Source organism: Larus michahellis, chromosome 1 (genome assembly GCF_964199755.1).
Source record: "Larus michahellis chromosome 1, bLarMic1.1, whole genome shotgun sequence".
Classification (NCBI taxonomy): Eukaryota; Metazoa; Chordata; class Aves; order Charadriiformes; family Laridae; genus Larus; species Larus michahellis.
Window position 1 is genome coordinate 88869949 of NC_133896.1, and position 13852 is coordinate 88883800.

At 46.1% G+C, this 13852-nt stretch overlaps 1 protein-coding gene across 8 annotated transcripts in view; it reads right to left on the minus strand.

Annotated features, from left to right (window-relative positions):
- Positions 1 to 5349: 5349 nt before the first annotated feature.
- Positions 5350 to 13852, minus strand: part of PRR5 (proline rich 5) — a 98844-nt gene continuing 90341 nt past the window's right edge. For all 8 annotated transcript variants that reach the window (XM_074590749.1, XM_074590726.1, XM_074590684.1 and 5 more), the window contains 2 exons: positions 9303 to 9441; positions 5350 to 6506 (listed from right to left, as the gene is read on the minus strand). In XM_074590749.1, coding sequence (XP_074446850.1) covers positions 5956 to 6506; positions 9303 to 9441 — 690 coding nt within the window. In that variant the 3' untranslated portion in view covers positions 5350 to 5955. The remainder of the gene's footprint in view (positions 6507 to 9302; positions 9442 to 13852) is intronic.

A 13852-nucleotide genomic window follows, 5' to 3' on the forward strand; every position in this document is an offset into this window, starting at 1 on the left:
GGCAAGCAGCCAACTTGCTAATCCAATTATGCACTACAATACCTGAGGGGTGCACCATTTGTGAAAGAACAGGCTATTTTCTTTATTCAATTACTAATCGAGTTAGCTGCCTGAAGAATATTAAAATGCCAGCGTAATTATGACATTATGATAGTAGGTAAAAGCTAAATCTGTTCTGGAGATCTCCCCAAAATGTGCCTTCTGAGGGCCAGGTAGGGGATTTCAGAGATGATGCATTAGCCTAATTCTGAGTCTGATGAAGCCAATTGAGGTTAACCATCAGTTTTGATGGGACGAGGCCAACATAGAAGACCTGGTAGAGTTTGTGTCCACTTGTTTGTGGTATCCTGGGACCCCACAAAATACTTGAACCACTTTCTGGCACATCTCTCAATAGTTTAGGGAGTTCAGTCATTTGGTATCATCTCCGTCCCTCTGAGATCCTTAATCTGTCAGTAACATCAGAAAACAGGCAGGAGCCCAAGACTCTCCAGGCCATATGGAGTGACCAAGGGCCACCCTGGATGCCTCCAGCAGCTATTCCCTGGCAGCTCTTCTCCACCTCACCCTCCTGGGAAGGGTAGGCTGGCGGCTGACCCTCAGTAGCTCAACATCAGGTGGTCTGTGGTTTTCTGAAGCCTGCTGGCAGTTTATTTGTCTTAACTGGCTCGAGAAGCTCTAACCCAAGTTGGATTTTAGAGGACACAATGGCATAGCTGCTCTCTTGGCACCTTTCACCCACATCATCTCCAGATGCTGGTCTGCTCTTCCAGCCCCAAGCACCATCTCCTCCCTTTGCAGCGGAAGAGGAGTCCAGGAACTTGCAAGCCACTGAGCGCAGCAGCCTGCTGCTGCTGCTACTGCTACCACACCACATGAAGAGAAAGGGATGTCAGAAGGCTCTTCGTGGGAAAATATATTTATTCCCCTTTTAGAATAATGTTTTTTTCCTTTGTGGAAAGGTGCAAACAAGACTTCAATTGCAAAACAAGCGTTTTATTCTCCTGGAGAGCACAGTGTCAAGAATCTCTGTATTATTGAAATGGCTGTGTGTTATTTGCAGGACTGCTAGCTCGATTGATATCTGGGTTTCTGCTCCCCTCTCTCAAAATTCTGGTACTTTTGAGAAAAGTTCTGGAATGACAGTCACACCTCTGCAGACCAGAGCTCAAAAACAACAGTAAAGCTTTCTGACATCTTTATTTCCAAGGTGTTCTTACAGGATATTATCCTATTAAAGGGACAATCCATATATCTCTAACCAGAACTTTATAGAGATATCAGGTATTTTCATATACTTGCATGTCTGTATGGTGGGCCTAGAAGAAGGTGGCCCATAGCACTGTCACCACAGCTTAGCGGTTCAGGTGGTATCAGCAAACACGTTTGTTTTAGTCAAAAGCACTATCAGAACCAGCTTGCCAGGAGCTAAGTGAATAACGGAAAGTAATTTTCCCTATTTCTACAAAAAAAAGGCCGCTGTTTGGGCAGCATTATTTGCAGCCAATTATTCTGCCATTTCCATTTGTGCTCCAGGGAGCTGCGTTACTTCTCCACAGAGCTCAGCAGCTCTTCATTAGGTTAGTCTCCGAGTTTCTATTGCTTGCATAACGTTCACCCTGCAGTGCCTGATGACAGGAGCTTTAAATGCTATCTGTTGCTCTGAATCTCCCTTGTAGGGTTTTGGAACCTGTCCCAACCGGGGAAAGAACAGAGAGCTTTTGACTTTTGGATTAGGATATAAAATGCCACAGTTTATCATAACAAAGGAAGGGTTGAGAGGAAGAACAGGCATACTGAGAATGCCCCCTTAGGGACAAAGTTGGAGTACCACTGGGACGCTGCCATGTAGCAGCATGTGAAAGCTGAAAGCCATCACTCCATAAATATATTTTGGCAAGAATCTGTACTCTTTGATACACGTTTTTCCTTTGTAATGACTCCAGGATTTGTCTCTAAGACCACATCCCTGACTTGTCTGCCTTGGGATTACTAGCAGAAGGATCACAAATTAGGGGAGTCTCACATCTGTGCAGCATTTGAAGTCATTGAACACCGGCACACTGGGCTTTGATTGCCTACGTGCACCTGGCTCAGCATCATTGGCATGACCCTCCCAGGACTACCTCTGACTCCATGCCCCTCTGCACGTTCATAAATAAAGCACGATCACACCCATGGTCTTGCAGATACAAACCAGACCTGCTCAAAGGATAGAGCTAGAGCACAGCTCCACCTACATCTTTCCACAGAGTACACAGCGCCTCCAGTCATGCCACTTCTTGGGGAATGAGTTGATGGGAAACTTCATCTCTGAGGACAACAGAGATGGTGACTTTCACAGGAGTTAGCCAGACCACCACACACAGTTTTTCAGTTTACAGTCATGTCTGCCTGCACATTTTAATAGAAACTTGAAGGACAGACAAAATGCCGCCCTATCACCATTGCAGTAGGGAACTTAACTCTGACTTAAGATTTTCAGGCTCTTCATGGGAAGCCTGCTGAGTTTAAAATGTTTTCTTTAATTAAAAAATAGCCCTGAAACTGCAGCTTGAACCCTTAGAGTCAGAACACGCTTGTTCCTTCTTTAGTCATTACTCCAGCACAGCAGACAAAACACTTGTGAATGCCACATTTGCTAGCAGAGAGGCAAGTTTAGTTCAGCAAGCTCTACGCCACGGCAGCAGCAGAGCTCAGCATTACAGCATCATCAGGTTAACTTACTTTAATTGAAGCCAATTGAGATCCTCTTCATCCTGAAAAGGATAAATATAAACCTTTTACTTCAGCTCAGCAGCACAGAGCACCCCAACACCTAACAACAAGTAACAAACCCCAACAGGCCTGAACCCAACTTCCTTAAATGCTCATTCAACCCTATCACAGCTGGTAACCACAGTTTTGGGGGCAGGATGGGGTGGGGCTCTTCTCTCTCCTCCTCTAGTGTGGTCTTGGTCTGTATCTGCTGAAAAGGCTATGTGCTGCTAAGGAAAGCCTATGTTAGATCTTTTCTGCTGCTAGACCTTTGTCCCTAAAGAGCCCACTTTAAGTGCCAGAGTTAGAAATGTAAAAGCCAGACTGGGGGTGCTGGGCTGCAGTGCTACAAAGCTCCAGGACAGCTGGTTCCCCACACAGTGCATGCGGGAAGGCGAAGCGTCCCAGTTCAAGCTTTTACAACAGGCCCCAGGCTGCCTGCCTTGGCCAAGAGGAAACGCTGAAGACAAGACTATTTCCTAAATCCTGCTCCTCACTGAGGTTTTCTGAGGTGGCTGTTAGGAATACTCCTCTTATGCAGTCACTGTCCTGAACCCAATGGTTAAATAACCTTCTAAAACAGCTAAGGGAGGATTTTCATTCACTAGCTCCATGCAGGCAAGGTGGGAAAGGTTAGTTCATTGCCAGCATACCAGGGGATTCAAGGTCTCCTATGACACAGGAGGTCACTAACCACGCAAAAGCTCAGGTGGGAAGGGTCCTAGCAGTCCCTTTCTCACAGTTGAAACTGTGCTTAAATATTCTCCAATAATTAAGTAAGCTTATGACTCTAATTATATTTAATGTTCCCTACGGGAAGAAGGTGTGCAGAGGCCCTGATCCACTATATTTTTAAAAACTTCTTGCAGGGGTTTCAGTCTATCTTCTCCTCCCCTGCACTGTGTCCTTAGAACAAGGCTGTGGATACTGTTTTTCTCCAGCCTAAATAATAATTCAGGAAACAGAACAGTGTTTGTCAGTAGGAATGAGGGTGGAGACTGAGGGCACCAGCATGGGGGCTTGTACCACTTTAGGACACTTTTGGAAATCACCGATCCCATCATCTATTGGATCCAAGTTCAGTGAGGCCTCCGTCTCTCCTGTGGTTTGCACAGGGCCAAACGTGGCAACAAATGTGCCTCGAGACTGAGGGCTCATCATGCCCCCCAGCTAGAAAAGAGTGGGCAAACACTCATTGGTAGCACCGACGTAGTAGGAACCTGATAAACCTCAGATGTGGGCGAGCTGCCGACATACTCAGCTCCACCAGGAGTGAAGTACTCCTGAGTGTGCCCTGGTGCACAACTGCGGGATTGTACAGGCATCGCCATGGCCAGGAAGCAGCCAAATGGGTGACTTTTATTTGAACGTCCAGAGGGCTAGTTAGGTGCCTGCATCCTAAGCCGTTTCAAAGATCCCCCACAGGCACCGGAGCTGCTCTCCTCTCGCTGAGGTATGTTCTGCTGCACCTGCGTTCCTACCAGTTGGTGTTAAGACGCTCCGCACCGACTCTGCCCCTCATCGGATGGTCCCATCCAGGTGTGTTCCCTGGCTGTTAGGTTTGAGACTATTGGGACATAGAAGCAATTCTTTATCTCTGGGTAAAAGAAAATTTTAATTATGACCTAACATAAGTGCCTACAGGGGATTGCACAGCCGAACATGCCAAACACAAGGAAGTAAACCAGACACGAAACCCCTGCCTCATTTACAGGGCTCCTTCCTCGTCTGGCTTCTGAGGTTCTCAAATCAGTGTGTTATGGGGAGCCTGCACATCGATCCAAAAGCTGAAATCTCCAGCAGTGAAACAGGGTGAAAGCAAAAGATTTGAGCTAATACTTTCCAAAAGATCCAGTCACGAGGCCAAAGGAAATGAAGTATCAGAAGTGGGGCCTTGAGCCTAGAAACGTAATCAAGGCCTGGGGAAGTGTTTGGCGAATGTTGGGGTCAGCAGTGCAAGTGCAGAGAGAAGCTGGAGAGTCCTTAAAAATCTGAGCTAAGTGCCAGGCGCTGCCAGACCGAACTGACAACCAGTCACTGCTGAGCAGCTCAGGAGTCATCGACTGACTCTTTCCTCCAGAGGAAATGCCTAGAATGGAGAGACCTGAAGTAGCAGCATAAAACCACCTGATCAAAAAACCTATCACGCATCATGATTTCTACTTCACCGTAGTATCACGTGCATCAATCCCCTGTAAAACCACTGACACAGCTCTTACAACGCCGTGTTACTGCGAGGGAGAATCAAAGAGCTGGGAGCGCTCAGGATGAGAAGAGCTGCAAGGTTCGCGTCCCCAAATATCAATACGTAGTTGACAGTATATGCATTATTGTATTTCTTTAAGAACATAAATATATAATGAGGATTTCCACTGAGAGGCCACATTTTTATTTATTTAGGAAACAAGTAAGTTGAATTCTGCTGGAATCTCTCCATACAATGGATGCTCCAGGAGTTGACAATGCACAGATTTCTTGGAAGTGCCACATTCAGAGCAAATTAACACGGCCTTAAAAGCCATTTTCAAGACAACTCTCTCACAGACACAAGGTATTGGCTGTGAAACAGAACATCAGACATGAGGCATCACATGACATCAGGTAGCACATTTCTGTTTATTTGCCTTTCTTCAAGAATTCTACCTCACCATTAGGCAAAGGAGGACATACAAGATGTACAAGAAAAAGACTAAAAGAGACTTCCCTATCACTGTGTTCTGTGGCATGAAGGCACGCAGCCTCTGGCTTTTTTGTTTGTTTTTTTTTTAAAAGGACATGTATTTACTCTGGCTGAGGTGTTACAGTTCAGAGAACAACCTGCCGTCTACAGGAAATCTCTTGAGAAAATTAAAAGTGAACACAGGTATTTGCTAGGCTGTTTTACTGAATGAACACTGCCAGCTGCACTAATAGCATTTTACCAGACACTTGTCAGCTTGTGAACCTCCATGTTTATAAAGACAATAGGAAATCCGACTCCAGAGTGACGGGGACAGGGAGAAGGGGTTGGATTTTTCTTCCCCCCTCGCAGCAGATTTCCGCCTGCTGTAAACTTGTGTTTGTGTACTTCAGTACCTCTGTGACGACCTACAACAGAGGTTCTTCCCTAGACATATACAGTTTGCCCGTAGTCTGACTCAATGCGTTATTAACTTTCATATATAATATTAAAATCCAAGGTTTGTCTCCCAATGTCCTTCACATGATGCTCTGTCTGTTCACGTCCACGTTGTATGCTGATGAATTGGAACAGCCTCGGCCAAAATCAATAAAAATGCCTTCAGAATCAGAGTCGATTGACTCCAAAATTTGATCCACTATGTTCTCAGGGCTGGAAGAGGGAACTGGAATCAAGGAAGGGTCCCTGTCCAGCTCAAAAGACCTATGTGGGTCATCCATCGAGTGGAAGAGTCCTTTCTGTTGCTCAACTGTGCTGAGTTTGCTAGAGCACTGCACCGACCCAGTGCTGGGCCTCTCCTGGTCTCCTGACAGCGAGCTTTTCGTGGCCGTCATGGAGCTCTTGGAACCATTGTCCATGATGGTGGTGAGGTTGGAGTACCCCTGTAGCTCCAGGCAGGAGGTCATTTCTGAAACAGAGTGCCTTCGGATGCCCGTTCCATTGGCAGCCATGCCCTCGGTTTCGTACTCGGCCACTGGTGTCAGCAGTGGGTTGTTGTAGCTTTTTGATCGCACCACGGGGTTCTTGGCAAGGATGTCACCCGATTTTGAACGCCTGAAGAACCGCTTCTCTGTAAATAGAGAAAGATCCGCAGTAATATCTACAAAGTCTCCCATTTTTGTGGTACTAATAATTACAAGTGTTCAAAAGGAAAGTCCAGGCCTTAATATTCACGAGCTTTTCTTGAATGACAAAAACTTTTTTAAAAGAATACATTTTGCTGGTTTTATAGATCCATAGGATTCAGATTTCCTAGATTTCTTTAGTGTATTGAAGGCCCCAGACATATCTTTACAAATAACAGCTAAGATGCCCTTATATTCGTACAACTTCAGCAGGTGGAGTAAAGCAGTAAATATTGTGGGAGACCTGTTATACAATTGCAAATGCTTTCTTTAGACAAGAACAGAAGGCACTATTCTGTTATTGTTCAGGCTATAAAAGTCATCACTAATTTCTAGCAGTTGAAATCTACCTTCTCCCCTCACCTTGGGAAAATCAGGTCTCTTCAAATTTGGGGCACAGGTATTAAGACAGGCAGTCTTACTAATAATTCTGGAAAAACTTAGATGCAAAGCATCGTCCAGAGACCACACAAAGGAGAGAGCACCAAGAGTGTTTGGAAACGTTGAATGGAGGGCTGTGCCCACGGCAACCTTTTTTGGGGAACAAACCTGCACTGGATCTGGCAGTGATTGTATGAATGCTGCTCTTAACCAAGGGGGCTCTTCCCAAAGAACGAGCAGCAGGTGGCAGCAAGTCAGCACAGAGATCTGCCAACGGTGGTTTAGGGTGGGAGCGCCCTTCGGCAGCTAGACCAAAATGATCATCATGAAAACTTTCTGCAGACTTTGCTGTTCAGACTCACGTTTGAAGGTTTCTCCCTGCTACTCTGATTTCGCCATCCCCATGAAAGGGGCACGGCTGGAGAAGAGAACTGAGTTACACTCTGGAAGTCAACCACAGCCACTGCATATAAATTGTTGGCTTTAAGTTAGGATGCTGGTATATGTTCCCCTCCAAACCACACCATTTCCTTTACAAATATGAGCCTATCCTAAAATTATACTTATGTATAATTATGTGCTTACCTAGACACAAATTTCAATCATATGTTGTACTAGTAAAAAAGCCCGTTTCTGTACTGAAGATTGTATTTTGCAGTTGTTTCTGCCTCAGCAGTGAAATCAACTGAGCCAAGTTCACTTCTGGACTTTTTCTTTGTTAGGAGTTTGACCTGGCAAACAGAAAAGGTTCCCTGGGGCTGCCCTACCACGGGAACTCTGGCTTTTTGGTCACACCAAGGCTTGCCTGGAGGGGAAGGCTGGGTGTGCTGGCCAGATGGGGAAGAAAAGGGGTCAGAGGCCTCGCCAGTCCCAAGGAAAATATGTCAAAGCTTTAAATAATACTACCAAAATAGCTGGACAGAACTAGATCTGTTAGTTTAAAAGCAGCAGAGACTGATGTGCTCAACTCCCTCAGATCCAGGTTCACTGTCTACAGTAAGACCTATCCAGGGGTAGAGACACAGATCGCATCAAGGGCAAGTGCCCAGTCCACCAAAACCTTCCTATCTTCTGCAGTCATATAATACAACATTTATTTTCTAATAACGCACTTCACGGGAGTTTTATTCTCTTTCAGTGCATTTTTTCTGCCCCGAGATACAGAAGCTTGTATTCAGAAAATGTCAGTTTGGGGCTCCATTTAAATGCTTGTGGCCTTTTAATGGCAAGCAACGAATACAAAGTAGTAATCCTGAACCATTTTCCATAAATAAATGGCCTCCACTTATTCACATGAAACTGATTTGTTTCTTAAATGCCTACTGCAATAAAACCATTTTTCCATTTAGCTGTCGGGGAAAATCAACTACCTTATTGACCACTTCTGACAAGCAAACAGATTGACTGCATAGAAAACACACCATTGAACTTATTTTCCTCTCTATTTTCTCTATTGAAGCAGGCCATCGCAGTATTTATATTAAAATACTCAGTTACTACCACATTTCCCTTTAGATTTATGATGGTAATTTTCGACAGACTGAAGTATTACGCAGGATATTCAAAAGACCTTCATCTCATCCAAATTTTGCCTTCACAGAAGTCATTGAATGCTTCAGAACTCAAAGAATCATAGAAAATATGCTGGAAGGGACTCAAGGTCACTCACTCATCCTCTGTCACCAGGCAGGACCATGTTTACCCACCTTGCTCCTTTTGGATGCCTATGTATATGACACATATATAGCACCTCTAGCAGTGAAGATTCAACAGCCTCCAGAGGCGTTTTATGTACCATTAGAGATTTTTCCTTCCATGTAAACTGAATTTCCCCTGCTACGGGTGGTCCACTCTTTTTCTTATCTCCAGTGGGATGGAGAACAGCTTACTACCTTCCACTCTGCAGAAAGCTTTTACATGTTTGAAGGCTTATCGCTTTGTCTTCTCTAAGACAAATTCCTACTCTCTTCCCTGCTTTAAACAGCCTTGTATGATCTTTGTGCGCTAATGAACAGACACTACTCAGCACTCTAGAAATGGCTTCCTGCTTCAAGCTCTCACTGTCCATAAAGTGTCCTGTGTTAAACCTCTGACATTAAAAGGTAGAATGGAACGCTAAACACACTCTAGATGCACAGATTTATTAATGACCACTGTTACAATGATCTGTTTTCATCTTCTGCCACTGGCAAGTTTCACTGTGACTTTGCCTGTTGCAAAGAGCGTGTCCTTAGAAAAGGAGCCTGACTGCATTGTGCCAATACTGGCAGTCTCCTCTCGCGTGGGCCCTGGCCCTGTGCAGACCAAGGTTTTGGTGAAGCCCTCTGGGCCGTGTTAAATCGAGTCTCTGTTATTCTTACCCAAGATACAGGAAGAGTGCGTGAAGGGTCCGTCACTGGAATACAGACCGTATGTGCCCAAGTAAGGAGAAACGACTTTCTGGATCAGGGATTCCAGTTTCAAATAATCTTCAGTCACACCTTTCGACTCGTGAACCCCCTGAAAGAGAGAAAATACCCAAGATGAGCACTGTCCCCTCCAACCACAAGCCTTCCTTGCTCCCCAGGGCAAGCAAAGAGGCAGCAAGCACTTTCACTAAGTTCCATAGCAAAGATGCACCGTGATGCGATACTGGTTTGTTACTACAGCCGGTTCTTCTTACTGTAAAGCCAAGAGATGTGAGTCGAACCAGAGAGACTCACTACGCAGGCACTGCACAAATGCTCGGAAAGAGGCAGCAGCTATTTCCAGGACATTTAAATCCAGAAAGGTGCATCCTGCTTAGCGCAAAGGCAGTCAGGGAGGATGGAGGATGCAGTCTGTGAAGATGAATTAGTAACGTCCCTGGAGTTTTTGTTATTGCGATCTTATACTGGCTTCCTGAACGAACTACTGCCCAGTGCTGCACCAGCAGCTGGTACCACAGGGTGTCACTGCAATCTAAGCAATACCAAAGAGGGTTAAGAAAAAGGTGAAAGTGAGACTCAGAAGTACTTGTTCCAGGGTATTTTCAACAAGAAATATTTATAGTGAAGAGCTTTGTATCTCTTTCTCACCCCCTTCCCTGGCATTTGCCATTATCCAGGCAAAAGTCACATTATAACCAGCGTGGTAAGATTCACCCACAGGCAAAATCTTTTGCCCTTAGCTGTTAACTCTGCACTTCTACCCACAAGTGGGCTTATAAGGCTGCAGTGGTGACAGGAAAAGCCTGTGGAGCTGTAGTCTCCTTTCCACTTACAGCTGCAGCGCGCGTGCTCCTGCCTTGTCTGAGCACAGCCCTGTGTACGTGTGTGTAGGATTCCTCTTGCAACTTGAAGTAAATTCACATTTTGGTGTATTGCTATACAGCCATATGCTTGACATATCTTATGGCAGAATCAAGATCCTGAATGCCATGCTCAGCAAGAAGTTTGCTTGAATTTAGCAGAATCCCAGATTTCATAATACGTCCCTGAACTATGGCAAAAAGAAACATGTTGGGATGAGAGCCTATGGAGAGCAATATGCAGATCAAATGAGTAAAACTGCAACACTTCCCTCAGAGTGTGAAAGGATCCTGATGTTCAGGATGTATTCGCTGCTCAGTATGATTCACCAACCAGTGTCTACGGGTGACTCTCAGCCTGCGACTTGTTTGTGAATGGCTCAGTTCACCTCCCGGCTGTTGCGCTGCCTGAATGCCGCCTGGTGTTACTCAATAAAAGTTTATGAATGGCAAATAAATAGTGGCCAACAGAGAACGGCTAGAACTTGGACTCCAGTTCAGCAGGTTTTATATAATGAATAACAATCTTTGGAGATGTGCTATGTCCTGTAAAACTTTGGGAGAGTCACAAATACAAATATGAAGATAAGGACATATGCAGTGAATCTGAAAGCTGGCAAACACCAAAGTAACAGCAGAATGAGCCCATAGCTATTCAACCAATTTAAACCAGACAGAAATAATGTAGGAATAATTCAGAAGACTTGCTGAAGGTGCACGTATTATTTCCAAGTCATCGCTGGCCTGTATCAGAGAAAATGTTTCAAAAAACAGGAGGAAGAGTCTCCATTTTTATCATGTTGAGATCTGCTCCAGGGTCTCTCCTCCTGTCTTGCTGGGATTTAGCCAAGATCTTTTCAGCCCTCAGAAGGACAGCATGCCTGCTACCTTACTACAGACTCACAATCGCATCAACCTCATAGCCCACTGGCAAAGGCCAGCACGTTAGGCCATCCTCTTCAGGCTCCTACACCAATTACCTCTGGAACCAGTTTCCTAAACATGATACGTAATACAAGTAGCAAAAGCCATTGCTTATCATTGCTCATGCCCAGCCTTTGTGGTAAGGCTTTATTTACTTTGCTGCCACTTAAGTATTTTTGATACCTGTGAAAGAGGGTAGCTAAATATCAGCTGTGGAGAATGAAACCCAGTAATCCACTGTACCATACTGCCCACCAAATAATTCTTACCACGAGCAGAACTGCGACACTGTATGAATGCTAAAAGTGTCCTTGTCCAGTGGCATCTTAACACCATCTGATTTCCTATTGGCCTTACATGCCTGAAAAGTTCTTTTGGTTTCCCTCTTGGTTGTAAATTATCTGTTCTGCTATACACTCCTTCTTCCCTGATGAACACCTCAAAAGCCTGAGCCATATTCTGCGTTGACTGCTGCCCTGGAGGGGTTACAAGGAGGCTTCCAGCAGCTCTGTTGGGCTGGGGTAGGCTCCGGGAGTCAGCTGGGAGGATGGAGACTCGGACGCCAAGCTCCAGCTGCTACAACACCCCTCCATCATGGGGCCAGGGAGCAGAAGCTGTGTTGGGACACAGCCCTGCAGCTGCCATGCCCGGAGAGCCCGTTGGTTCACTGCTCCCAAGAAACACCCTCTTCTCTCAAAATCCCAGCTCCCTAGCCACTTGCATCATCTCCTTCTTCAGTCTTGCCCTTGACCTTCACTCCTGCTCTCCCAAGCGTAGTGCTAATCTCTAACCCCCTTTTCACTTCAGCCTCGATTGATTCCCACCTTTGAAATGAAGAGGCCACAAAATACCACCTTTACAGTATAAAACCACCCTGTATTAACACAGCCTGCCATTAGTCTTATTCCTCAGCTCTGCAATCATCCATGGGATGCTTTGCAAAACATACTGAAAAGTCATAAAACATCTGGCGTCCGCTGGAGCCATGGTGCCTTCTCCTGTGCTCTACACCTTGCCAGAAATGTGCCGTATCCACCTGCAACATCCTTCCTGCATTGGCCATTGTTCCGGGCCTTCCTGCAGGCGCCGGACAGGGCAGTTCCCTTAAACCATTTTCTTGGTGTGGACCTAATGTGTGAGCAGGAGAGTAACAGGCTGCAGACCACGTCCTGCACTTGTAAAACAGTGTTTTTCCTGTATTTCTTTCTGTTGTGTTATTCAATGACAAACATCCTCCAGGCCTCTATTTAACCAAACACAAGTACATCCCAATATTCAGGAAGGACTATCCCAGCTTTCCAAACCCAAACTTTCCATAGGACCTGAACAACACCATCACTTATTTATGACTTACCCCAGCCCGAGTGGCCCAGAGGACTGCCTGCAGGCTTAGAGCAAGCTGGGGCCACCTCCACCTGGCCGGAGCCCCTGACAAGGGGCAGAGTGTCACGGCGCTGCAGTCACTGTGTGCCGCTCTCAAAGCCAAATGTCCCCTGACCTAGAGCCAAGCTGGTCCTTGCTTCAGCTGTGTTGACATGACACAGCTGGGAAGTGTCCCGACCCCAGGGTCTGGGCTGTAGGCTGTGAAAGGTTGAGTCAGGGAGTGTAAGGCAGTCCCTGCTCCTCTTCATGAGCTTTTAAGATCATGGCCCAGGAAGGAGGTAGCTGCAGGTTCATACATCAGCCCACAACAAGGTAGCTGAGATATACAAAAGGTAGTAATAGGGGCAGGGGTGCCCCACAACCCTATCGAGAAAGCGGGGCTTTCCAATTCTGCAATTCTTCCAATTTAACTTCTTTAGTGAACCCCAGGTGTGGATAGTGCTGCACTTGGTGACACTGAAGGGCAGCCTGAGGGGGGCTTGCTGTGGCAGTGTCACCTCTGAGTCAGCTGGGAGTGGGACACGGGGAACTGTAAGGTGGTGAGCACTGGAACAGGTTGCCCAGGGAAGCTGTGGATGCCTCATCCCTGGAAGTGCTCAAGGCCAGGCTGGATGGGGCTTTGAGCAGCCTGGTCTAGTGGGAAGTGTCCCTGCCCATGGCAGGGGGGTTGGAACTAGATGATCTTTAAGGTCCCTTCAACCCAAACCATTCTACGATTCTATGATTCTATAACAGCAAGCCCACAGCAACAAGGGCTGCAGCAGCCTGCAGATCCCATGGCCCTGAGGGGGCTGCAGAGTCCCCTCAGCGATATTAGTATCCAGCATAGCTGGGTTAGAGAAGGGGTCTGAAATGGCGACTGGCCTGCCAATTCTTGTTACCGCAGCAGCATGCAAACCGCACTTCGGAGGGCACTGTAATTCCGCACTGTATGGGGCTGAGGAGGGCAAGGAGCTTCAAGGGGAAGGATGGACACCTCCTAAAGCAGATCTGTTTTAGCAGGCTGGGGGAAAGTTTTGTTTTGCTTTAGCTGCCAGCCCCAAGGGGGCATTTAAACTCTTCTCTCCACCAGAGGTTTCCACCCCGTCCATTGTGCCACATGCGAAATCACCTGTTTGTGTGACACCACATTCAGTGGCAAGGCACTTCTGCTGGAAGTTTAGGATGGAGAAAAGTATAGCTATAAATGCTTCATACATCTGTATGTAAATGTAGATAGACACATACACATGCATAGACATCTACACATCTATCTATGTGGACATCCACATATACTTAAAGATATATGAAGTCCTTTTCAGACCCTTTCCCAAATTTGTAAGTGATTTTGCTTAT